Genomic DNA, 27,378 nt, shown 5'->3' with positions numbered 1-27,378 from the left:
CTTTATATTTATTTTTTTTTGTGATTTCAGCTTTTGTTTAAAAAAAACAAACCCTACAACATTAGTCTCAAATGAAATTTATTTCTATTAAGTTGTCTTTTTGAATCTGCACCCAAAAAGTGATAACAATTGGAGAGACGTGATCTTCTGTACACTCTCTTTGTGCATTCATTTCTGCCTGTTGTTAGTGTGGTGTGGGGAGATCTTTCCACATAATTGCAGTAACTTCAGATCGGACAGCTAGCATGGTTCAGCACTGTGCTTTGGTCAGCTCTCCTGGGTGGAGCTGGAGCTGGTGCTTACGAGGCGACTCACGAAGTCCTGGTAAAATTATCACCAGTTTTGCTATTCTGCACATTTTATGCTCACCACAAGTGAAACAAAATGCATTTGTGTAGCACTCTTTCTCTGAGGACTGAGCAGGCGTGTGTTGCCTTAGCTTTTCAGTGAATTAAAAGTATGGAGAGACACTGGTAACTCTAGCTCAGGTGGTACTTGCTTGATCATATATCTTAACCCTTATGTGAAGTAGAATAATTTTATTAAAGATAGGAAGCTTCTGCAAAATTCCCTGTTTGGGGCAATTTAGGTGTGGGAAGAAATGCTACTAATGCTTTGGAAGTCAACATTCATCTGTGTCTTTAAGTGCCAAGGCTGTTATGTGTGTTGAGTCTAATTTAATAAATTTCTCAGAAATGGCCAAATGAAGTAGGCTAAAACTTACTTGTATCATTCCACTGAAGCAGATGAAATGACTCTTCTGGTATTAAGATAACTTTATGGTGTTTGTATGCTTGTTTGTTTGAGTATTTTTAAACCTATGTGGGACTTGAGTTCTAGATATTTTCAGGATTTCCATTTGTTTTACAGACATTCCCTTATTTGAAACTTTCAAACACAAAGCACATTACAGCATCAATAAAGCCAGGTAGATAAGCTTAGACAGCTGTGCTGTTTGTTTTTCAAATGAAACTTTGCAAGTAAGATAACAGACAACTGGGAGAGCTAACTTGAATAAGAAAAAAAATACTGTAACTGCTGTTTCTATCCTTTCAGTTAGGTATGTTAGGAATATAACACTGCTGTTGAACCCATTGTGATCAAATGAATGTATCCTACCAGTGGTGGAACGTTGCCTGCCCTGCTTGTTAATTGCAACCACAGAGCTGTCCTTGAGGCAGGGGACAGCACCAATGCCGACAGGTCTGCCAGTTCGCACAGAGGGGCAGTTTCGTCACACTAGATACCTCCTTTCCTGTTACTAATTGCAGGAAATGTTTTCCTTACACCCTGGTTGCTGCTATAATTACATCAACACCTCAGACAGGTATATTTTATGTTCAAAATGGATCTAACAGTGTTTCAGTGCTATATTCTTCAACTCCTTACAGGAAGACAAATATGCAGAACAAGTAATTAATATTCATTTTTTGTTCTATGTGTTGTCTTCTCTGCTGCCTTTGCATGACTCTCTGAAATTTCCCCTTTTTCTTGGGAGCAACTCTTACTTTGTCAGCTCTTGTAATTTCATCTTTCTACAGTGTTTCGAGGTTTTCTTCTGACCTTTCTTGATGTTATTAAACCCACAAGTCCAACTGTCTCACGTTAGGAGTCCTTGGCCTCACAGTTTTTGAATGCTTAATGTTATTTTGTCTTTATTCTTAGCTGTTTCCTTGCCACTGTTGTGTGGTGCTATCATATTGGGCAGTAAAAAAGAACATGTTATGACCAAGTGTAATAAAAAAAAATAATCTGAACAAACCATTAATTTGAGCTGATTTTATGTTATTCTCCTTGGAAATGATTTGATTTAAAGGAATCAAAGTGGCAAATGGGATCCTTCCAGTTCTGTTGCTCTTTTTTTCATATCTTGGCGGTGAATATTTTTTACCAATAGTGAGAGCACTTTATCCTTTTCTTACTGATGTTGTGGGAGACCACTGTTTTCTTAGGCCTCATTTTGGTAGTTTCTGTTTGATTCTGCTGCAAGTGTGAGGCACTTTTTTAGTCTTTTTAGTTTGGTTTTTTTTAGGGTTTTTTTGGTTTGTTTGGTTGGTTTTTTAAAGCCAATAAAGAAAATCCTAGGCTTAAAACACTGACCTTGTTAATGGAAAGAAACAGCAATTAGGGAAGGAGAGTAGATGGTAATTCACATTTTCATTTTTATGCAAACTCTTCTTTCTTGCAGGCATTATAATGATAATAAATGGGAGTTGATTCCGATGTGGGAACACTGCCACTCAATTGTGCTGTTAGTCCTGAGAGATTATGTGTTGACAGCCTAATTGATTTATTCTCTCCACAGCCAGAACTCCCCTTCATTATCTCTTAAGTATGGCATTTGAAGAGATGCTTTTATTTAATCTTTTAGACTTACCTGTCTTGAAATCATACCACCTCTTGATGTTGAACTTCACAGCTTCCTTGCTAACTAAATTAACATGGGCTGCTGCATTTATTGTGTTTTACTCTCCTGCATCACAGATCCCAAGGAACCTCCGACTTCTGTAGCTGGAAACAAAAGAACACAATGGGTAATGGCCATCAAAGGATGGAAAAGGGAAATTTATTTCTAGGTGAGAAAAACCCAGGGTCTACATGCAATGCACATCAGGAACAGGGAAGCAAATGTTCTGATCAAGCTGCCGTGTTCCTCATGTAGGGACTAGGAAAATGGCAGCTGATGGGCAGGCTGGTGGAATTTCTGCATCAGGCTGGATAGAGGATATTCAGTGGGAGAGCTCTGAGCTCAGGAAGTGCATGGCATGTCTTCACGTACAGGATGGTAGAGCCGAGGACAGTACTAATAACTAAACTGTTTTTGGGATGTTGGTCATCCCCCAGTAGGAGGACGTTTCTGAGAAGCTGTGTATTTTCTTTTTAAAGTAATTTTAATTTAAGTAGCTGTGCCTTGGCCTCATTGAACACTTGTGTGACCTAGTACGTTGCTGTGCAGAGATAATGGGGTGGGGCAAGTGATCCCACTGTGTATTCAGAAATGAATACAGATGTAGTAAAGAAGTCCTCCCCCTGAGAAAAATACAGGTAAATCTCCACATCAATCACTTTCCTTATCTGGACCAACTTGTTCAGAGGAGCTTGCGTACACCTGCATGCAACTGTGTTGGTCTGTGAGGATGGACGCAAAGATTTTGCACGGGGGAGCAATGTGTGAATTAGTGTAAGAAGTCTCTGTCCCTGGAGAGCAGGACGCACTGGGGCTGACAGAGCAGAGGGGTTGGAACGCACTTTCTCTCCCCACGATGAGAAGCTCTGTGAGGCTTTTGGCAAGGGAGCTCCTGCTGATGCAAGGCGAGCCTGTGCTTCTCAGGTTGCCAAAGCCTGAGACAGGGGTCAGAAGATGGGTGCAAAACCTCGAATGAGGAACTCAAATGAATTATTCATGCAGGAAGCTGAAAATACTGCCCTATTCCTTCCTTTCATACAGTGCTCCGTCCTGTAACCTCTATTTTGGCATGCATTTGTAATGTAAATTGTCTTCTGCGTTAAAGGCAAGAAGGATCACCAAACTGCATGGTAGCTTTGGCAAGTGGGTTGGGGGTTGTTTCAGGGGTCTGCACCACAGTGGCTAAGGTTGGAACATAAAAAAATAACAGAGTAACAACCACTGCCATCATAATATTTTCTCTTTAGATATTCTTTGCTGTGTGAGGCAACTTCTGAAATTCAGGCTTTATGTGACACCAGAAGTGCATGTTGCAGCAGTGTGGGCTCACTAGTGACATTGAACTGTAATCTATTAGTGCTACCAGGATCCCTTCCCCTTCAGGTACAGGAGGTTTTGCTGCATAATACCCTGGCAGGTAATAAAGTAAAGTTGCAACCCAAGTATGTGAAACCACAGAACTAGGCTCTTACCCGTGGAAGCCCTACTTTGTTAAAAGTGAAATACTTCATATTTTCATTTTCTGGTCTAAGGCAGAGATAAATGATTAAAAGACATTCTCTCTTGCTCAGACAGAAGTGACTTTTAGATGCTACAAATTACTTTCCTGTGAGTGCTCTTTTTTGCAGACGCTGCTACTCCTTCCTGTAATTACACTGACTTTGTTTGCCAGATGTTCAATGACAACATTATACTGCTGTAGTCTGTTTTCCAGTTGCTTTATTTGTTCCTAGGACAACTCCTTTCTTGCCTTTTCTTTCAGAAAGGAAATAGACAAAGGGAAAAAAATCCTTTACAAATGTTTTAAAGTGCAAAAACTCGGACAATGGATTTTGTCACTCTCTCTCTGTCTAACTGAAACAATGAAAGTCCTGCACTTTAATCTTCTTAGCCCCAGGGGGTCTTCTAATTATTGCAGCTGTTGCACAGGCTTATACATACTGACGTCCTCCTTCCCATTCATCTTGCAGGCTCTTTTATGTCCGTTAGCTCCTCACTGGAAATGGAAGAGCCTTCAAATCTAAGAATAGGTGAAGTTTACCTTTTGGATCAGGGTGAGGAGAACAAAGCATTCTCCAAGTTCCTTTGCAGGATTTACAAATGACCAAAGGCTCTTCTCAGCACTGCAAAAGCTACTTTAAATTGGCAGTGATATTAACTCTTTAGTCCTGCCTTATTCAGGTATCGCAGGGATCCCAAACATATGCCAACTAGGAAGGGCAGTGGGTGCTTCCAACATGGAAGAAATGAGAGGCAAGAGAGATGGTCGTGGAGAGTACACTCATAAATTTAAGCAGTAGGAAGCTTTAAAAAAGGTACAAGTTCAGAGAAATACATTGCCATCTCCTGCTAAGTTAATGAACATATTTGTGCTTGTACTGAGCAGCAGTGCTCTTGTGCCCAGCTGAAGTCATACAGCATCAGTTAAGCAAACTTGAAAAAAACCCCAAAACCAAAAAACCAAAAAAGGCAATTAATCTAAATTCATATAAAATACATTTTTATAAGATTAAAGTAACAAATTGAATGAACAAATTGCTTCATATACTTGGGCATTTCTGGTTTGACCCTGAGTTATAGAGTCAGTGTCAAATATTGTATACTACAGAAACACCAATGTTACCAAAGAAAAAGGTTTAAAATGCTTGTATATATTCAACAATAACAGGCAGTAAAGCCTGATGACCAGCTTGTGAATATTATTATGGGTTCATACTTATGTTTCAGGGTAAATGTTTTATCTGCTTCTGTTGTGAGCTCTATAGAACTTGACTATTTCTTATTTCTAGACCCAGAACACCATGTAGGTCATTTGAACTCATGTTTTTATTTACTACTGTACCACTGAATATAGTAATGCTCATTTATACCACCAGGTAACTTGCTCACAGTGTCAACCAATGTTACTAAATTTCAAATATATTAAAATAAGTATTTTAATGCATACCACAGCTTAAAAAAAAAAATCTCCAAATCATATTTTTTGTTATTTTAAGCTTTTAAATTCCAAATGTGATTAGTTGCTGTTGCCTAACTCTTTTTATGTTGTGAGGTAGTGCTCTGTGTTCGACATGTGGTAAAGTACTGTGTTGTTTAGGGTACACAAAGCCAAAATATACACACACACATATATATAAATATATACATATATGTATAAGTAAAGTTTTGCACATCTTAAGACAGTGCAAATGGTATGTAAAGTTGCCCTAACCAGCCAATGGAGGATGCCCTGTAACAGAGAAACTGCAGGGATACAGGAGCTAGTAAAGCTATTTCTCTGACATTCCCTTTCAATCTCTCCTGGTACAGATAGTTCACAATAGTAAGAAAATGTGCTTGAGGCTGTGCTTCAGCACTGAGGCTGTCTGGAGTGGTGTGGCCCCCATCTGTGCTGTTAGGCTCCTTTGGCTTCCAGCACAGGATGAAGATGCCCACTGGAAGTTGTCTCTGCTCTTTGCTAGCTCCTGAAGTCTGCCCAGAAATTGTTTGGAAGCCTGTTATGGGGGCCTGGGCCAAATAATGCTGTGAACTAATCTAACAATTCAACAGTCTTGATGACTGAATTGCAGGCACCTGGAATATGTAATTTAGTAATATAAATATAGCCATAATTTTTCAGGGTGTATTCCTCACTCGTCACTGTTGCCAAACAATGCTTGGGTCCATTTGAAGTGAAATTACATTGTTGTTTGGAAGAAGCACTAGGTTCAGTCAGTGGTTCTGAAAAGACATTTTGTGGGGATGCTAGTGGTCTGTAAACTTCCAGTTAGTGGCTGCAGCTGGTGTGTGACTCCATATTAAATGATGAAATATGAGGATTCCCAGCGTTTCCTCTTCTATTTCTTGTTTCTCTGCCAGTAGCTTTGAAAAAATTGTTGTCTGATGATTGAGGTTTAACCTACCTGTGAGTAGTTTTCAGATAATATATTCTATTTTAGTTTCAGAAAACTTCTTAGTGAGTCACAACAAGAAGAAAAATGTGTATTTTCTATTTATTGGCCTTATCCATACCTTTGATAAGTGGCAAAATTTTACTCAATTTGTCTGCATGTTGCTGAATTATATGTACATAGAAAACAGAATGTGGCTTCTAGACAGATCTCATCTTAACCAAAACCATCTTAACTTGAGGCCTTCCTCTCCAAACGTCTGACGTGCTCAAGTAACTTTTGAAATTGTCAAGATTCTTTCCAGAACCAGAAAGGCCCCAAATAAAAGCAAGCCTTGTTTTGTCTGTATCATTTTTAGTGCATGCAGGAAAACATGGTTATGAAAAATTGACCAACAGCCATATATTTATAAATGTTATATTTGTAGTAAGCTTTGATTCATAGGAAGAGACATCAAGGCCATCACCAATTGACAAATCTGTATCAAAAGCACATTTTTTTTGGTCACATGCCTCACTGCAGCTAACAGACCTCAAGGACTCAAGGGATCCCCCACTCACTGTTGGCACTTCTGCGTGCAGTTACTGCAGCTGGCTGCTTTGGAAAGTCTATTTTTAAGCCTACTTTTACCCAGGATTAGATGTGCTTAGTCTTGACTGGTCATGCAGTTTGACCCATGGACAATAAGCCAACATGTCAGGTGGCACTGTTAGCATAAGCAACCTTACCTGCAATGCAATTAGCTGACCAGCACTTGGAACTGGAAGAGTCTGGGTAACTATGTGATATCGTTGACTTATTTTAGCATTCATTCTCCCTCTTGATTGTGATTTTCTGCAATACAGCAGTGAAAAATGCATATTTGTTTTAATTACTTTTTTTCTGTGTGTACAGTGCATATAATTTCACCAACTATTAATAACATAAGGTGTTGTACAAGTACTCATAGCAGCCACTAGAGGGGGGGGACATCATTTATGTGATAGCATATCTCTTAGCCTTTTATTACTATTTTTTTTACCCAACTGTTTGCAGCATTATAACGATGCGTAGGTGAAGTTACAGTACAATGACGGTTGCAGAAACGATGCAAAATGTGTCACTAATGTAAGCTTTTTGTCATTTCAGGTGTTGTATTTCACTACCGTGCAGCAACCAGCAGGTATACTCTGAATTTTACACAAGCTCAGCAGACTTGTCTGGACAATGGTGCTGTCATAGCAAGCCCAGAACAACTGAAAGCAGCCTATGAAGATGGATTTGAGCAATGTGATGCTGGCTGGTTGTCTGACCAGACTGTTAGGTGAGACATTTAAAAGGCCTCTTGACACAGTTTCCCAAAATTAATATGCTTAGCCTGTACAGACTTAAAATGCTGATTTATCATAATAATAAACATGAGCATGCTGCATTTCAGGTATCCAATTAGACATCCAAGAATTGGCTGCTTTGGAGATAAAATGGGAAAGAAAGGAGTCAGAACATATGGGCGCCGTTTTCCTAATGAAACTTATGATGTGTACTGCTATGTGGAACACATGGAAGGTAAGATAGGCCCGTATTTAGTCTGCACTGCAAAATTTAAAAAATGACTGGAGATTCTAATGTGGAAAGGCAAAGAAATAGGAAATTCTGTGTAAAATAAGTTTTGGCTGTTTTTAATCTGAAGAGAATTGCTGAATGAAGTGAACCTATAGTTTGTGGTCTAGCAGGCTTTAATTAAAGGCAAATATGGAATCTACAAAGAGACAGTCAGGTTTAAAGCTGCTATAGTTAGTGCAGTAGATCTCACAAAAGTTGCAGTTGAAGCATTTTATTTTTTGAATGTTATAAAAGGATTTTCAAAGAAACGCATTTAATGTTTGAGAAACTGTATGTACTATATATATATAAAGATGGATATAGTACATGTGCTAACAGTATGATAGTTCATAAAGTATGTAATTAAGGTTTTTACATGTCCATGGCATAAAATTAGACAGATATTTAATTACAATCCAAGTTTAATAGTATCTTTTTGAAAAGGGACATCCCTGCATCAAAAAGAAACAAACAAGCAAGAACTTTCCAGTGAGGAATCTGGATCTTCTTTAATAAAATCCTTTGCAATTTCATAGTACAGCTATAGTCTTTGCAAAAGCTGCTAATTAAATGCCTCTAATGAAGCAGAGTGATTATGATTCTGCCACTTGGTGACTGTGAACCATGGATCATATTGTGAGCCCCATGATACCTTGTGATCCATGGTTAGTCTCTGTGATTGGTCTTTATTCAACAAAGAGTTTGATGGTAAAAAGAAAAATATGGTAAATTTTTCTGTGATTGGGCAGTTCTAGCATGCACAAATCTCCATATTACAGGTGTGATATTGTAATTGTTTCTTACAGTATTTCTTCTGGAAGTGAATTTAATGATATCCTTTCAGTGGGCCATAGATATGTTCCACATGCCAGATATCCTTATGCTTAGACATTATTGTGACTACTTAAGTATGTATACTTAAAATATAAATGCAGAAATAGCCTTTCCTGTCCTGTAGCTGCTTTTTTTTTTTTTTTTTTTTTTTTTGTTATTTTTTTGTTTTTTGCTGGTTATGCACATGGAAACTTCATTCTGGTACAGAAATACTTTGCAACCAGGACCAAAGTACGTTTTCCATTTACTGCAGTGGTCTAAGTGTGTCATACTGCTTCTGTCTTGACAGGTTTTTATCCCATACCAGTTTCACTGCTCCTTTCTAAAGAAATACTCATAGTTCCTAATTAAATATCTTTTGGGCTGATCCTTGACTGATACGCATTTAGTTTAGTGCTCTTGAACTCAGCAGAACAATAAGCAGCCATGGCTCTGAGCAAGCCTGCTTTTGTATGTGTACATATATTTGTAACAAGCAATTGCAAAATTAAGGTGCTCAGTGTTTGTATTCTATCTTGGAGCAGAAATAAATCAGATCATGCAAAGTTTTCTCCTGCTCATGACAAAGATTTTTAGTCACTGAAATTAGTAAGCGTTTTTCTCTAACTTTTAATAGCTAAGGATCTGCCCCATATTGTGTTCACCTTGGAGAGTTATAAAAATACAAGCGATACAAGACTTGCAAAGATTCAAAAAAAAAAAAAAAAGCTTGCGAACTCTGATAATTAAGTGATGGAATTTTGTTAGTGCTCAACATTGTCTTAATTTTACTTATGTTCCATCTATATCTGTCAGTAAGCAGCACATCTGAACACCTAGAGTTCATAACATGGATCCTCCACCAATCCTTTATGGGATTGAATTCTCAATCAAGGCTTTCAAATTCAGTTTGCGTTTTTCCTAGCTTACAAAAAGAAATTTTGACTAATCTGTATCATTCCTGGATGTTCCTTTCCCTCTTAAGAACAGAGAAGGGTAACTAATATGGAGAAGCTTATCCTGGATGCATATGAGCCAGAAATTTCTCAGGGTCAAATATTCTCACTGAGCTTTTAAAAACAAAAATTAAAAAAAGTAGAAACTGAAGCCTGTTTCACTGAGACTAATGTTCTGTGCTCAAAACATCCTGGAACGAGGCCATGAGGTTCAAAGAGGTTGCAGTGACTGTGCAGTCTTCTTTGATGAAGATGCACATGCATAGGTTTTCAATTTCTCATGAACTTTAATTAATTCTTTTTTGTTACAAAATTTCATTTACTAAGATTTATGAGCTGGCTTTACTCTATGGATAGCTATACATTTCTGTCCCATTGGTGTGGATGATGTTCTCTTTAAACATATACATGTCTTTGTGGCCTGTCGGCTGGACTGCAGTAATATGATCTGCTTGGATATGAATCCTTCAGCATTTAAGAAACATAAGCTAGCACAGAATATTGGGAAGATTTGGTCTATCAACCCAGGTATCAATAAGCATGTTCATTTTACCTTCTTCCTTGCATAGTAGCTTCCTGTGGAAACTGGTTAAAGCAAATGCACAGTTTCAGTCTTTATCGTAAAGGCTCCATAGCCTGGGACAAGGGTTAAAGACCTGCAAGGGCAAGACCTACAAGGGCCTGTAGGTCTGACTTGAAGGCTGTGATTGACCACTTCACCTCTGGGATCCATTGAAACTCTCCAAGATTGTTACAAAGCCCATTGTATGGTAACAAAATGCTCATAGAAACTGGTACAGGTTCAGAATGAAACTCTGCAGGAGGCAAAGATCCCTGTGAGTTTCATTATCATCCTTCCCAAAGGCAAAGTGTGTTTGACCTAGCCTTTATCTAAATGATTGCCAGAATATGCATTTATAAAAATGTTCTAGAATCTTTTTGCCCAAATTAGGGAAAGAGCAGTCCATCTTAGGCTAGTACATACTGTATGCTTTTTCGGCACTGAAGAGGGTGTGAGAAAACAGTGTGATAAATGATGGCTGCATGTTTTGTTATGTTAATAGATAATGCCATTGCTACTAGGAGCACTTTAATGTGGTAGTAAGCTGAATTTGAGAAGAGAGGAGAATTCCTTTTACAGTTTTACCATTGACTTCAAGAAGACAGTGTCAGGTCAACACACAGGGAGACTCATCCTTAAGCTATTTGCATAGCAGGAAGGTCCTGTATGTGCTGTGAAGAGGTAACTGCTGTGAATGAGATAATTGCCAATTAGCTGTACAGCCTCAACCCGCTGCATAGGTTTTGGGTTTTATTTTCTGATTATATTGATCAATTTTAATGCCAGATTATTATAAGAGTTAACCAAAGATACTTCCCCCACCTCCTTTTTTTGTGGTTCCCCCCTCCCCTCCCTATTTTCACACAGTTTTCAAATGAACTGGAGTCTGAAAATAACAACTAGGAGTCAGAAAGAGTGATGGTTTTGTGGATATGGGGTATAGGTATGGTATAGACATGTTATACTGACGTGCAGAGGAGTTAATTTATTCTGTTTGGATGAAGAGAAACAGATGCCTGTTAGGAAGACACAGTACCACATTATGGTATGGTGCAGGATAAATTATTCTTCAGTGCCTTCACAGAAACTTGAGCCTCTAAGCCAGACTTCCTTTTTAAGATGGGGCTAAGGAGCCAAGATGGCTTTGTCTATATAACAGACAGTTACTTACAGTTTCTGTAAGAACAAAGGTTAATTTCAAATGCAGAGCTTGTTTGAAGTTACATAGCATCAATGAGATTACACTTTGGAACCACTCACACACAGAAGACAAAAAATTAGATAAAATGTCAGTGGAAGTTATTAGAAAGCAAACATAGCAGTAAACTAGATCCTGTGTTTTGCTGTATTGCAACATGTTCATATGCTGGTAGAAGACTTACAGTTCAAGGTTTAAGGTTATGCCAGATTTCTGATTGCCCTGTCTACCAAAGGCTGATTCTGCAAGGAACAACCTTTCTCTTGTAATGACCGCTTTCAACGCTTCATTAATAACAAAGAACATTCATGGCACTTAGTATACTGTAGAACTGTGCTTAAACGTGATTTTTTCCATGTGAATTTGTAAGTTCATATCTGCATAGCCTGTTCTGATTCAATGCCAGATCTATTAGACATACTTACACTAAATAGGTCCTTATTTGGAGAGCCTGGGTCAGTGGGATAACTATTCATGGAATAAGATGGTACTTGATAAATCATATCAAAATCTGGGCCATAATGAGAATGTCATCATGGAAGTCATTGAACAGTCATTGGTCTGTTGGACACTATTAGTGTGTTAGCCCAGAAGGCCATAAATGGTGGTAGGAATTCTTGCAATACATTTTAAATTAAATGTGTATTGAATTTACAGTACTAATTTTAGTACTTGCACTGAGAATTTGTAGGAGCAACACCATTTCAGTTTTCTTCGTTTCTGGTCATATGAAATCACAAAGTTAGCCAGAAACATGGATTTCTCCCTGAAACACAAACTATTAGCTTAAATTAAAACCAGTTGTCTAGGCTAACTCTTACCATTTCCTTGTTCTGAGGAAAGCCAGAGAGATTAAAGACTGCACAATAAGTTAAATATTTTGAGTTTTGCTAAAACACACAGAAGAATAATTATGGGAATGATTCAAAATTTCTGAGGTCCTTGTAATAAAAATAAGAATCTGAAGACAAAATATCATTAAATAGGTACTGGGCATGGTCTCTTATTACAAACTGATTTACATTCCTCATATTTAATCACATATTTCACTGTACCAAGCATTAACAAAAACATTTAGGATACCTTTAACTGCAGGAGATTATTTATTAATAAAGAGTTTAATCTAAAGTGATTAAGCTGCAAATGTTTGGATATAACTCTGAGATTCTCTTAACACCTCCAGCTGAAGTGGTGTCTGCACCAGTGTCTTCTGTGGAATAATCCCTTGAATGGAAATGTGTGATGGGGAACGACTGATTTCCATTCTGTCTTCAGATAAGCTTGTATGTGATTGATTTGACAGTGCTGTGGTGTCAGAAATGGAGACAAAGTGAGATCTGCTCGCCAAAGCCCACTGATGAAGTGAGGGGCTGTGAGTCTGTGGTGCAGAGCCAAGGCACAAACTACTCCATGCAGCATTGTCTTCTGGCCAAAGCCAGTAAGGAGCCATATATGTCTAACAAGAGTATGTAATATGCAGATGGGGACTCATGCTAAGAAAGTTATTTTGGGGTGGCTGTGGGGAAGATTATAGTCTCCCTTCCATGCACCATTTCCCCCCCACACAGTGAGTGCAGGGAGAAAAAAGAAAAAACAAAACCAGATGTCCTTTAAATACTTTCCACCTAGTCTCATGCAGTTTTGCTATTGTCATGGAAATGTCTGAGAGAATAATAGTAATTAAAGAAGTCACAATCTAAAATAGGGCTCCAGGTGAGAAGTTTCTTCTGTGTTTTGGGAGCTAAAGGTATTTTCCAGAGTCCATTCTGATTATGGAGCAACAATTAGATTAGATTTTAAAATAGGGACACAAAGGATCTTGTCTCTTCTTCTTAGTTCAGGGCCTGTGGTAGAGTCACAGCCTTTGCATTGGCTTATACTGGACACTTCCCCAGACTTGAATTGTGTGACCTAATGCAGGGTCATGGATCCAAGAGTTCTCAAGAGGGATACAGAGCCCAAAGAGAGTAAACCAAAAAGGAAATAATACCATGGTGGTTTTTATGCATGACATTGTATTTGAGCTCATAGAGTGATAAAGCTCATCTTTGGGGAGATCCAAAAATCCTGATGTCTAAATGATTTTGTAAGAGTAAGGCACAAAAAAAAAAAAAAAAAAAAGAATCACATAGAATGCAGAATTCATTTTCCCCTTCTGTATACATAAAAGCCAGTAACACTTTGCAACTGCAGCAGAGCTCTCTAAGGGTATAGCAGTTGCTATGCTATTCTTCATGCTTGAGGGCAAGCCTATTGGGAAAAGTATACACTTCCAGTCTTGTCAGATGATTCCTGTTCAGCCTATGGTTTTGCATAGAATAGACCTAAAACATTCAGGAGAGTTTTTAATTAAATAATTACTGATATGTATCAAAAGAAATCAACTAACTTGTTCTAACGTGTAAGAGACATTTCTTCAGCTTGTCTAGCATTCTGCTTTAAAGTTGAACCTAGCTGCTTAGGTCTTTGTGATTTACCAGTTCTAGAAAGTGTTTCACAGTAATTTGTGACTTTGTTAAGGATACCTCTTTATTAGTCTGGTGTGTCAGAGAACCAGCCCGTAACAGCAGCAGGATGGGGGAAGAGAACTGCAGCTGAGACAAGGCGTTTTGTCTGTGCAGTTTGGGAAAGAAGGGGAAGGCTGGAGCATGAGCTGGATTAATAAACAGGCTAACTATATGTAGCCTCCAGGGCCCCTGCCTATGGTGAAGACAGATGAAACTTTTCATGTCTGTCTTGGCCCAAATCTATCTGTATGTTTTTTCCAGAGTATTCAAGACAAGGCTAGTGGTCTCCATTATCTTCATACAAGTGTGGAGAAGAGGGATAGATATGGGCGGTAGGTCTTACCTCCTTCATGTTTAAGCAGTCTGTTAGCCCCGTTGGTGGCTGGTGCTGCATTTTTGCATGGGCCTTTTGGCCAAAGAGAAAAAGAGAGGAGGAGGAAATGGAAATTCTTGGGACACATGGTCCTCAAGGTGCAAGGGTAGATGCTTTAGTCCCCGAAGTGGCCACAGTATTCCTGCTTCTTTGTACACTTGACTAGATTGAAGGTTTGGGCAGATTCCATGTTTCTAAGGAAAATAAAGTCCTGATGGCAGTGTCTCATGATTGCTTGAGCTTCGAACTGCTGACCATGTAGCTGTGACCAAATGTTTATGAAGAGCAGTAACACCAGGTTACAGCTGCAGGTGGGGAAATGTCCTTAGAATGTTCCATATAACCTCAGGAAAAGATGACATTTTGTCACTTTTTGCCATCTTTCATACCTGACTCAGGGTACCCTGATCTGCAACTGTAGTCGCAGAACCCTGGAGCTCTAATATCCCCATGAGGGCAACTTTGCTTGCTGAGCTTGGTGGGTTCCACCATCTCCCAGAAACAACTAAAGAACAGGTCTGGAGTTCACCATAGACCCATTAAGCTCAAAAAAGGAGAGCTGCCAGATTCTTAGTGGGAGATAATGTTTCTTCTCCTGAAACAAGAATACCACCAGGAAGCTAAGATGGAAAGGTATTGGAACTTTATTGTCTTGTTTTTATTTAAAATTATTAGTTAAGCATTTCCATCTATGGGAATGATTAGCTTTTTGTGTATTTAATATCCCTTTGGATATTCTTATGTCTTTCTTTAGTTGACACTGAAGGTAGTGGAGGTTGTGGAATCTGAGCACCCAACCACAAGGTAAAGCTTGTGAGCACCAAATTCTGGATAGGACAGTAATAATGAAGGTTCCTGTTGCTCTGGGAGAGAAAAATGGGGGGAAAGACTAAAAGTATTACAACCAAATAAATATAAGTGTCTCCTTAGTATTTGTCATTCTCTCACATAGATTGGATAATAGCAAGGACATTTTATAGGTGGTTGATGAGCCACCATCCACAGCAGTTGTGTTACCAGGTGTGTCAAAAGCATTCAGTAGAAGACTCACAGGTTACCTGTTAAGCTTCTCTGCAGTTTGGGAGAATCCTTCAGACATCTGTAAAACTTTTGTCATGGACTCGCATATGATGCCTTCATCTGCCAGGTGCAAGTGGCTTGTAGCTCATTTTGTTGTACCTGGCATGGTGGGTGATGGTATGTGAAGTTGAGGAGATGATGCTCTGCTCTGGGAGGAGAACACCATATAGTCAGGCTCAAAGATCTCCTCTAGGAAGTAGCAACCCACCAATCCCTTAATTGTGGTTTCATGTATGGAAAAAGAAATTACTGATGAGGTCTGTGCTGGAGGACTTACATCTAGATTCATTACTTCTACCCTAGTCAATACACGTTGTGTAGTGACTCCTGGCTATAGTTCTACCCTGCCCTTATTTCTGTGCTTGCTTTTAAGATGTGTGATTCATGAAATTTGCATCTATAAACATGCCCAGCTCAGTGAGACATCTCCTGATGAGAGAGAATAAGTGAATTAACCTTCAAAGGAATGAAGCTTGCTATAAAACCAGCTGATAAATCTGTAGATCTTCAGCTTTTTCCTTGGGGGTTGTAGTGAATCAGCTTTCGTCTTCAAGAGAAAAACTTGGCTTCTACATCTGGCTTGATATATTTGAAAGAGAGGGAAAAAGCAGGTGGCTGTTTTAACCAAGCAAAACAAACACATGTAACAGGAAAATCCTGGGGATTCTTCATGTGCTCTGACCACTGAGGCTCGATGATCAACTTGAAGCTTGGTTTTAAATGGGAGCCAGCAATAATATACATTACATTATTGTCTGCAGTCTAAACATTGTCACGGTCTCAATTTCACCCCCTGGTACTGTAGAACTAGTTTCTGTTCATCTGCTGGTCTAAGCCCTGGGGTTTGCCTGCATAATATTGCTAAGTTATTTGGAGTGTGCTCCAGCTATAAAAACATTGCACAGGACTTTTAACACACACACACACACCCACACAAAATTGAATCTGCCCTGCTTTGGTATTGGTGGCTATGTCATTTGTTTATCGACCAGACAAGTTTTCTCTCTTAATTTCCTTGTTTCCAGTGTTTTGGCTGGGAAACTTAGGTGTTTTCAGGTATCATAATAAAGACACTGTAAGAGTGTGTCAGGAGGAATCCTTCTGCTAAATAGGTAACCCATTGTACTTCCAAAAAGAGCAATTAATTTTAAAGACTCTGTGGATTAAATACATTTTATTAGATTCACTATTAAATTTCTTGGTTAAGTTTCTGTGCAAGAGTCAAATGCTTTTCTCTTTGGTACTTTGAAGGAGTCAGGATGTTTCAGGTACATTGACTGACATGCTGGAAGTCAGGATTAGAGCACAGGTCCTTTCTCTGTGGCCTCTTGAAAGCCTCTGTCAGTTTTGAGGTTGAGTCCATGAAAGAGTTCAGCAGAACCTGAGTTCTTGGTGGTGTCAGAGGAAGTTCCTTGAGCTTCTCGCTGTTCTTAAGCCACAGTGACAGTGACGTAAGACCAGTGCTCTTTTTACATACAATAAACTGAATTTCCACATTGCTATGAGGATAAAGAAGTGGGAGATTATTAAGTAGCACTTCCAGGAGATGCACCCAAAATATCAACAGTTTTGTAGTCATCTCTTTCTGACCGAGGAGACTGGTGGTGAGCAAGTGTCTCAGCACTAATCATGTCAGAGAGGTGACATGGATAGTAAAATGTCATCCCTGCACATTCCAAGTGATTGCACTTACTATACACAAACAATAGGTCCTGATTAGTTGTCTTTGTGCTGTATGGGTCACCATATCCCTGAAGTGATAAGTCTGCTGTCATGAAGTATACATGCCCACAGTCTGCTCCCGGTGAGAAGAGCAGGAAAGATTGTGCACACTTTCTCATCAAATAATTTAGAGCTGCTGTAAATCAAACTGATGCCATTCAGCTGAAGAAGTGTTTTGAGCACTGTTTTCTTCCCAAGCTCTCAACAGAAAACATAAACCTTTCTCTCTCTCTCTCTTTTTTGTAAGGTGGTTTTGGAAGATTGCAGGACAACTTTTAAGAGTTTCTGGATTTATATAGCACGCAAGGCCTTTATTAAACCCTTGCTTTGTTTTTCATGTTTCATTCCAACAACTATTATGTACATTAATGCACACTCAATCCTACAGGATTTTAATTTATTTTCAAACTGGACAGACAAATTGTAGAGTCATATCTCTTAGAGCAAATGACTGATACTTGGAATGTGACTCTTGCACTTTACTGGATTTTTTTTAAAATAAGCATTCTGGAATCATAGAAAAACCCTCTTTAACTAGAGGAATTGCAAGCTGCCATGTTTAAACATCTTTGTACCCTTTATCTTATCACTAGCATTCCTGAAATAAATGAGTATTTACTTGGTATATGATGGAATGACAATAAGGGCATTTTGCTGAGTGCTCTGGCACCTTTTTGCCTTCTTTGTGAATTTATCATCACAAATTCTTTAATATGCCAAATCAGTGGCAAAGAATATGACTTTTGACTTAACTTATTGAACTATTCTGGTTATGATACATTTGTCCTTAAACACATGGGAGTTTTTATCATTTAGTTCTTTTGGTAAAACACCCTTTGACAAAGATACCTGTATGACAGCAGCTGATTTTATGAAATGAACCAAATAAATAGATGTGGGGTCAGTAGAATAGATTCAATACAAAGAAAGATATGCCACCCATCTTTAAATGTGCAGTATTATCCATATTGTATATGCAGGCATACTCCAACCAAATTTAAGGCAGCTTTCCATATAGAAATGCTCTTGTGCAACTTTGATAAGTTCTCTGCCAAGTGCCCTTTCTTACACAAGTACTGATTGAACCCTGCTTTTTGAAGTCTTATAACAAGACATAACCATTCACTAAGTTTATTTGCTCTAACAGAGAGCAGATGACAGCTCAGAAGAATAAATAACCATAACTTTGATGATGTTATGCACAAGCTCTATTTGGGGGCAGTGATCCGGATCAGTTGATGGAAAAATTGCTTTGCTATTAATCTTGTACTGTTTACCCATTTTCCTGTGTATTCAAAAAGTTTCTCCCAGAAGGATGCTGTTGGGATTGTTTGACATTATTTAGTTTTTGATCCATCATGTTTGTTTCTAGAAACCATGAAAATGCATTGTTTTTGTTACTTGTCTCATTTTCTTGTCTATCTGGACCAATACCTGCTATTTAATTGCAGTAGTTTTAACTGCTAATTTTCATATCATATACATCATGGCTGCTGTGTGAGAGGATAAGTAAATAGTCATCAGAACAGAGGGAGCTGCTCTGGAGATGTCTTTCTTTGCTGCATTGTTTCATGATACTGCTGTTGGGAGAGTATGGTGGGATAACTGCATTCATCATTCATTCTGTACTGGCCATGATGCCAGATCCCCCTTGATGCAGAAAAAGCTGTCTTCTGCAGAGGTGTTTAGTAAAAAAGTACATTATCAATGTGGTCTGAATTGCTGAATGAAGCATTCTGGTACTTCTGAGGATGAATGATTCTTTGCTTTCCTTTCCTTATCTGTCTTTCTCCAACAGACATGCTCTGTCCCTTTACCACTGAATTAGAAACTCCTTACAACATATATAAAGAAACTTACACTGTGGAATTGATACTGTAATTGATACAGCTGTAATAACAAATCAGAGTTTCTACCTAGAAGGAAAAAGAATATTGGTACATTGCCTCCTTTCACACTTGCATTCCTTTCAAGGCTGAAACAAGCTTAATATTGATGTGAATGAAACTGCTTGGGGTGATGTAGTTTCTGTTTGCCTTTTGCTAGGTTGCCTTGAGACAACTGCAGAGGTAAGACAGATTGCATGTCCAATATGATTAAGCAGTGCTTTCCTTCAGCAGTGACTGTTGTGTTCGGCCTACTGTACCTGAGGAAGAGAATTACTGTCTTGTAACAGATGTTTTGAATTTGCACTGTTTTCTACAGCTGAACATGTTGATTTTGGGTCTCATCAGTTTCATCTGAAGTCTGATCAAAAACTAGAAAGCAGTCACTTTACTATTTCATTCCCAGGACATGAACATTAGAGCCTTGATTTTGTTTATAGTGTTTGGGTGAATGAGGCAACAAAGCCAACTGCGTAATAGTGATTTAGCTTGGAAGTAAAATATTAGATGTGCTATTCAGTTTCCAACTGGACGGCTATTATTTACAAATTGTTTTTCCATGGAAGCTAAACTATACTACCAGCGTTCTATACTAATTCAGCTTTTTCACACAAAAAGGGCTTTGTGTATGCAACATGTCTATTGCATTCCCTCACCTTTGTTTCCCTATGGGGCAAGATGAAGACTTGTGGAAATACAGCATTAGAAGCTGTTGTGGAACAGCCAGTGAAGAACATTTGGGTTTTTTCTGTATCTCAAGTAAGATTCTAGTGATGACTAAAAAGGTCAGGTAAGAGGCTTGCAGGTGTAAAAGGTTTGTTTTACTGAGAAAGTCAATTCTGTTGGACTGGATTTAATTAGTGCAGCTGAGTTGCCACATCTACTCCAACAGAGGTCACAGAAGAACTTCGAGGCTGCTGTTACCTCTAGCCTAGCAACTGAGGGAGGGACCCAATCTCCAACTACAGTGTACTTTGTGGCATAAGGTTTGCATCTAAATGCTTATGCTTTGTGGTATGTTCATTTTCTTATACAAAACTGGGACATTTGATTTTCCAACTGTCTGATTTTTTTTAAGCAAAAAACTATTCAAACAGATTTTGGAAAAAATCCCCAACCTTGCAGGACACTGACTGGAAGAGGGGAACTAAGCTGACATGATGGTGGAATGTGATACTCAGTCTTTATTATCTTTGTTTTCTTCCTGTAGATGAAGTGGTTCATGTCTCAGTCCCCGAGAAGCTCACCTTTGAGGAAGCTAAAGAGCTGTGTCGGAAAAGAGATGGTGTTCTTGCTTCTGTTGGGAATCTGTATGTTGCCTGGAGGAATGGCTTTGACCAATGTGACTATGGCTGGCTGGCGGATGGCAGTGTTCGTTACCCAGCCTCAGTGGCAAGGCCCCAGTGTGGTGGAGGTTTACTTGGGGTGAGAACCCTGTATCGCTATGAAAACCAAACAGGCTTTCCTTACCCAGATAGCAAGTTTGATGCCTACTGCTACGAACGTAAGCTTTTTATTAGTTATAATTTTCAGTATGCTTACTGTGCTAACCCTGAAAAGTGTTTCCTTTAATATGTGTTTTGTTTCAGTTCTTGTGTTGTACATGAGTTTTTAAAAAATTGTTTTATCACTATGGCTTTACAAAAAAGAAAGAAAAGCCGAACTAAAATGAGTGTCTAAAAGTAACATTGACAGACAAAGATAGGCAAAGTTTTAAGGTAAGATTTCATCCTGAGTAGTGTTTTTACACAGAGGGACACATCGTACCCATAGTCACCCTCAGTCTGCAGATAATTTGGTGCCTGAGTGCGCCCTGGTCTCTTTGTGTCAATGAACATAAAACCAGAAGAAATATCCTACTTGACCAGGTGAATGACTGTTGTCTAACTTGATGTTCTGTCTCCAGTGATGGCAATTAGAGAGACTGTTTACAGACTGCATACAAGCCTGGCCATTTTCAGGTCTCTGAGATGATGGTAGTTTGGGGGTTATCTGCTTTCCAGGCATTTTGTCCTATCATATGTTTCAGGCTTCTAAAGCAGTTGTAAGTTCTCCTCTCACTCACTCAGTGTTTCACACGCCAGTCAGCTGGTACTGTGGATGGTCTAAATTGCCTTTCTTACTGCTGCTTGTTTCTCTCCTGGTCCTTTCAGAGATGCGGCAAGCATTTGCCACATTCACCTGGTAGACTGCATCAGTCTAAGTCAGATCTCCTCCACACTTGTCAGCTTTCCTTTGGCTTTGGAGTTAAATATTCCTCTGTAACCTTGTTCATTGTCAGTGCCAGCAGCCTGGCTCTGCTATTATTATGGTGCAGCCTATCCTAGCATAGGTTTCTTTCGTCCCAAAAGGTTAACCAGCTTCCAGTGTACCTGAGTTTCTTTTCCCTATATCATCTCACCTGTGCACCACTTCTAGACCCCTGCCTGTCTCCCAAGCCTTCCTGGAACTGGCACTGCTTCACAGACTGCCACCATGGAGGTCCTGGTCTCATCTGCCTGGCTTCCTCCAGAACATCCCTCCTAAAATTTTCTCTGTCATTAGTGATGACTACTTACTCTTTTGCTACACCTCCAGAAACCATTCCATGCATCTCAAGATGTGCAACATGCACGTTTCTGTGTAGCCCTTTCAAATACCACAGACCAGCTATCTGTGTCTGTTAAGAGAGGATCCCATCACTTTAGTTGTACCCTTTTAATATCCCCTCCATCACAGGATGTTTTTTTTTGTGCAAGAGGACACTGATACTGTTGGAAGGTGCATCACATCGAAGAGATCAGAGTGCTTCAAAGAGATCAGAGTGCTTCTTCCCAGCTGAATATCCTGCTTCCCTGAGACTTGAAGTCTCCTCAGCAACATAGGGAGATTGGACTGCTCAACAGTTTTCCTGCAGGCCTCTCTGTTCAAGGAAGTTCCTGTGGCTGCAAATAGTACAATTGACATTAACATGTAAAGGCTACTTGTGTTGAGTTAAAAGTTCAGAACTTGGTCTTTAACTATGAATATCTAGGGGTTTTTGACTCAGTCCTGTAAGTCAGAACAGCTTGAAATGTGCAGCCTGTACTGTCCTCATTTTTGTGGGTGGTGAACCAACTGCAGCTGCAGATCTTTCTAACTAACTCAGTCTTGAAGGCTCATTTATGAACAAACCTTACTGCTTGAGAACAAATCCCAACATCTGGTGCAATGTTACAGTCTGGCTGTTCTCAGACACTCTTATCTGCAATATTTTAAAATAGAATTTATTTTTGTTTTTAATCTTTATTCCTTGTGGGTAAAGTGTTCCAAAACTTTGCATGTGGAAGTAGTCCTAATGGACTTCAAGGGAACTGCATAAAGGAATAAGGACTAGTTAAATTCAGGAGTGTGTGCTGTAATCTGCAGAGCAGAATTTTGTCATATCACTCCTTTTGTTCTTCCCCCAAAGTGTTGTGAGTAAAATTGACTTTAATGGGGATGAAAATCATCAGTCCTTCTAAAAGACCGAAGTAGGGACTCAACATTTTGCCTGTAATCTAGTCTTTAGTTAGGACAAATTCTAACCTTCTGTTTTTCTGTGTGAATTTCTCCTCTTTTAAACAACATGTGCCTTTTCAATGTTCTTTCTGGAAGTTTTAGTTAACAAATTCTAGTGACATACAATTTGTTCTGAGAACATCCTTGATAAGTATTGGATTGTTGCCTTTTGTATAACTGCTTTTTCTGCAAACTCTTGCCCTTGATACATGGAGAATAAATATTTCATCAGTTTGCAACCCAGGAAGTAGACAGTCTATGACTATCAACCCTTTTACAAGAAAAAAACAGACTAAAGAGAACCAACACAATTTGGTATACAGGGGGCTGCTCTGTAGCAATTTTAATTGCATTCAACTTTACATCAGAATTAATTAAACACCGCTAGCTAGATGACTCAGGTTTTGCCAAATACATCTGGTTTTGTGTAGGGAAATGCAGCAGTGTAATGCTTAACCGTGTACCTTCCTTCAGGATGCCTGTCTGCCACATATTTCAGAATTTACTGAAAGCGCTCTCTCCCTCTCAGAAGGTGCTTGGGATCTCACAGGAGCCAGCTGTAACTCTTCATTGCTTTTGCTAAAAGATTTATGCAAGTGGTGAGTAATGAGACTTGCTGCCTAGCATCTTGGTCTTTCATATCTCAAGCAGCTGCCTGAAGCAGTGACTGTAGAGTGAGTCATTCCCTCCTGTTGGAGCCTTGGAGCCAGTCCCTTCTTTGGGGCAGAAAAAGAGAGAGGAAGAAAAAAATGGCTCTACAGTATAGCAGGAAGCTTGAATTTTAAGTCCTTGTTTCCAGTCGTCTTTTGTCTGGAAGTTTCTTCCAAAACTTCTCATTGTCTCTATTTTAAATTTCCAGTGCAGTAGTCCATCACATAAAGTCCACTATCCCCAAGTTCTTACTTCTTTTAGCTCGATATGAAGCTTTTACACAGTGATTCCCACCATGCCAGACAACAAAACTGTTCTCCCCAAGACCTTGACTCTTTCCACGTAACTATGATCCAGTGATTATGGCTCTTACTGAGCTCATTTTGTGTCTCACATTACATTGTTATGTTTCCTTCCTCACCTGAATACCCAGTCACACCAGAAAAAAAATCTGTTGCTGAAAAAGAAGTAAAAAGGGATGTCGTTACATGCATTTATGAGATCTTGGTCAGCTAAAGGGAAAAACACAGAGTGCCTCTGTGAACAGGGCAGGATCAAGCCAGCTATCCAGGTAGCACCAGTGCTGAAGGTCTGCAGCACAGATGTTCATGTGGTGATCTCAGTTCTTTTACAGCCTCCCTGTAAAGTTTCCTCTGCCTCCTGTGTGAAAGCTAGTGAAGTTCCCATTGACTCAGCTCCATAGGTAATGGCCACATGTTGCACATTTAGTCTGAAGTGAAATGGCAATGATGAAGGACTTGTGTCTGCCACTTTTACTCATGCTGAGTAATACTATACTCCCTGAGTAAGGGCACCAAAACAAATGCCTCACAGCCACAGAAAGGATGAGTCCAGTGCTTGACTTTATACATACTCTGAAGCAATAGATTAGTGGCAAAGCAGGCATCTGTTTTAGTCATTACAAAGACAAATCGTATATTTAAGGGGATATCTCTTTCTTCAGCCCTGCTTAGACTCTTCACTCCTATACTGTGGTTAAAAGTCTCTTTGGTGGAAAATCTCAAAATACTAATTTTAAATTGCAGTTCAAAGAAACCTCAATCTGTATTTTGAACATTTTACTTACTTTTAAAAAGGAATCATGTTTATTAAAATACATGAAAAACAGTAACCTGAGCAGTAAATTCAACTTAAAAATAATATGCACTACTTTCAATAAAACAGCCAACCTGGACAACATTTAACAGTACAGTTAAGTTCAGGATTTTAACTTCAGCAGTGTTCTGGTTATAAAATTACATTGTGCAAAGTATCTTGACTTTATGAAAATAAAAGTGGCCCAGACTAATAATACATGATTTAAAATCTAAAAATCTTGTTAAAAAAACCAAACAACCGTCTTCACTTTGATCATAAGTGTTTTTCACTCTACGGAAACCACATGGCTCTGAGTTTCTGAAACATTATCCGTGTGTTGCATATCATCCCTCCAAGTCTTTCGCCAGAATTTTAAGTTCTTTTTTTTCTGAGAGGTACCCAATCATGTGTCTGATGGGGCTTGAAAAAGTTTCAGGTTAGACATGTGATTAAGTACTTGAAAATCCTTGGAGGCCATCATCAGAAGAAAAGTTTTTCAAATGTTAACTTATAACTTATTAACATATTTACAAATAAAAGAAAAAAACATAGAACAACTGTTGCTGAACACGTTTATCTGTAAGAGAAAAAAACATTGTATCAGCAAAAAAAATTATCTTTTAATGGGTATCAATTTAATAGTTAGTTCTTGCATAAAGCTATAGGGTATTTATTTAATTCCATCCCTCTATCTCCCAGTCCTGTCATTTCTAATTCACTGAAGTTTGTGGGAATCTTTCCACAGACTTCAACTGACTTTGGATGGGACATTTTATACTACAGCATCTGTAGAATAAGTTGCACTCCAGAAATGCACTAATCAAAAAGTATACAGTTTTTGTCTTACACACCTGTACCAAAACTGAACTTGATGAGCTTCGTTCACAGAGGTGGTTGAATTTTTGAAACATAAATTCTGCATTTTGCTGACAAACACTGATTTATTAAAGCTGAATTCTTTTGTAGACCTGTATTGATTTTGGCGAATCTTTCAGCAAAACATTTTTTGCTTGACTCAAAACACGTGTTGACTGTTTTGCTCTGGATTTGACCATTTTGTTTCAGCTTTGCTCTTTCATTTTGACTTTGTTTCATGCACCTTTGTTGTTTCTCTTTGGTTATGCCACTTTGGTTTGGCATTATGACTTCACTTTAACTGGAGACTGGAAAATTCCAGTTCTGAGGCAGCGTTGTTGTATGTGTTCATCATGAATGGAGTCCACATTATTTTGATTTCAGTACAGCCCCATCAAGAGTGTATCCAAGTCAACCACTGCTTGTGACTGAGGGCCTCTTTCTTTGATGTTTCATCCATCTGAAGCTCAAAATCAGAGTGCACTTTTATAGAATAAATGTAGGAAGCAGCAACCTTCATATGTATCAGGACAGACCTTTGTAAGATGAAAGTGGAGAATAAAGGTCTCTCTGCAAAACTCTTGCCTTCCTGCCACAAAACCTCTCCAACCAAACCCTCTGTTTCTTGTTAGTTCAAGTAAGAGTGTTTTGCTAGGACAGGGGTGTTTGGTAATGCAAGGTGACTTGCAGGCAGCGTTCTTCTATGGAGTACTTCAGAGAAGGGAAAGAGAAAAAAGCCCCTTCTTTGGGTGGTCCTAGAGCATGAGCCACCATAATTGCAGACTAAGGCTCAGAAAACATCAAATATTATGCTCCACTTGTCCAGCAGCAGAACGGATAAGATTTTTAGGCATAGCTCAAAAACTGGCAGAAGAAATGTTGTCTTCCCTTTTGCTGCATGTGACTTAGTTTGGAAAACTTTGAATAACTAAGCAGTTCTGTCCCTCACCACAGCAACCGTCAGTAGCTACATGTCCCAGCTATTTCCTGGATGAGGGAATTATTTCCAGCCTGATGTCAGGGACTGTATTAAGGGAGATCTGTGGACTTTTGATCAGTTTGGGAACGACCACGGAATACTGAAGACATAGGGTGTGGTGACACCCAGGGAACAAAATTATCAATGTGAAGAAAAAGAACAACAAAAAAGTTTATCTTAGATGAAACACAATAGAGTGCTGAACATAATAAAGCCAATGTCCTCCACCATTTCACAGTCCAGTATCAGAACGGGTAAAATGCCTTTGAGAAGGCAAGCATCTCAAGGTCATGGCACTGACCACAGTGTATACAAGGCTGTTGGCTCTGGTCGTGCTTCCTTTCCCCTCTGTAAAGGTGAAGATATGTGAAAGGCTTAAGCTGCCTTACTGAGGCAGCTACCACTGGATAACAATTCTCTAGCTTTTATTGTTTTGCTAAGAAGGTAGATCTCTGTGCTTCTCTCAGGTATGCAGTTTAGCAAGACCTACATAGCTGCAGAGATCTCCAGTAATATCTTGGACCAGGTGTAGGAAGAATAAATCCCTGAAGCTCTCTGCTGGGTTTGTAGCAACAAGCAAACATCACAGAGGCTGTGCACACTAACAGCTTGCAGCATGTTTCTTACTCCACTCTGCTTCAGTTGCATGGCGAAGGAATTTTGAGAAGTCAGTCAGATCATGCTGAAAATGGCAAGAAGATCTCAATCTGCTTCAGACAATCCTGTGCCATAGACCTCACCCTGAGAAGGAGGTGGTGGTTGGGTGCAGCTTGACCCTGAAATGCAGTGTAAAGTATGAACAGAGAGAACCTGATTTATCAATCTAACTGATGTATGTGGAGCAACTGTTTGGAGCCTGAGGAGGTGGAGCTTCAGGTGGAGATGCTTCTTTTGCCAAAGCAAGTGAACTTGCATTTGTCTCAGTGATTCAAAACTGGGTTCCTTAAGAATAGTCCCTAAGTGCAAACACTGGACAGAGGGAAAGAGGAAAGAATAGAGGACACAGTTGAAGACATTTTCCTTTCATTCCCCCAGATCACTGAATGGTTCAGGTAACAAGGACAGGATTAGGAGCAATAGGGTGAAGAAGTAAAAGATCCATCCCTTTAGGTGTTCAAGTACAGGAAACATAAATTGGTTTTGCTCTTTATTACCTTTGCTCACTGCTGTGGGAACTGGGTACCACTCATGGGACATACGAGTAGTTTATCTTGTTTCACACTAGGTGGAGAGAGCAAAGCAGCAAGAACTTTGCTGTTGGTTCCTGACCCGAGTGACAATCTTGGCTCTTGTTGTTCTTC

The 27,378-nt window shown here is 39.2% G+C and overlaps 1 protein-coding gene across 4 annotated transcripts in view; it reads left to right on the top strand.

Annotated features, from left to right (window-relative positions):
• VCAN (versican) overlaps positions 1–27,378 on the top strand; it is a 108,714-nt gene that overhangs the window by 19,288 nt on the left and 62,048 nt on the right. For all 4 annotated transcript variants that reach the window (XM_049794532.1, XM_049794533.1, XM_049794530.1 and 1 more), the window contains 3 exons: positions 7,426–7,600; positions 7,715–7,842; positions 20,186–20,479. In XM_049794532.1, coding sequence (XP_049650489.1) covers positions 7,426–7,600; positions 7,715–7,842; positions 20,186–20,479 — 597 coding nt within the window. The remainder of the gene's footprint in view (positions 1–7,425; positions 7,601–7,714; positions 7,843–20,185; positions 20,480–27,378) is intronic.

This window comes from Accipiter gentilis, chromosome Z (genome assembly GCF_929443795.1).
Source record: "Accipiter gentilis chromosome Z, bAccGen1.1, whole genome shotgun sequence".
NCBI classification, from domain to species: domain Eukaryota; kingdom Metazoa; phylum Chordata; class Aves; order Accipitriformes; family Accipitridae; genus Astur; species Astur gentilis.
This window is presented reverse-complemented; position numbering and strand designations above follow the sequence as displayed.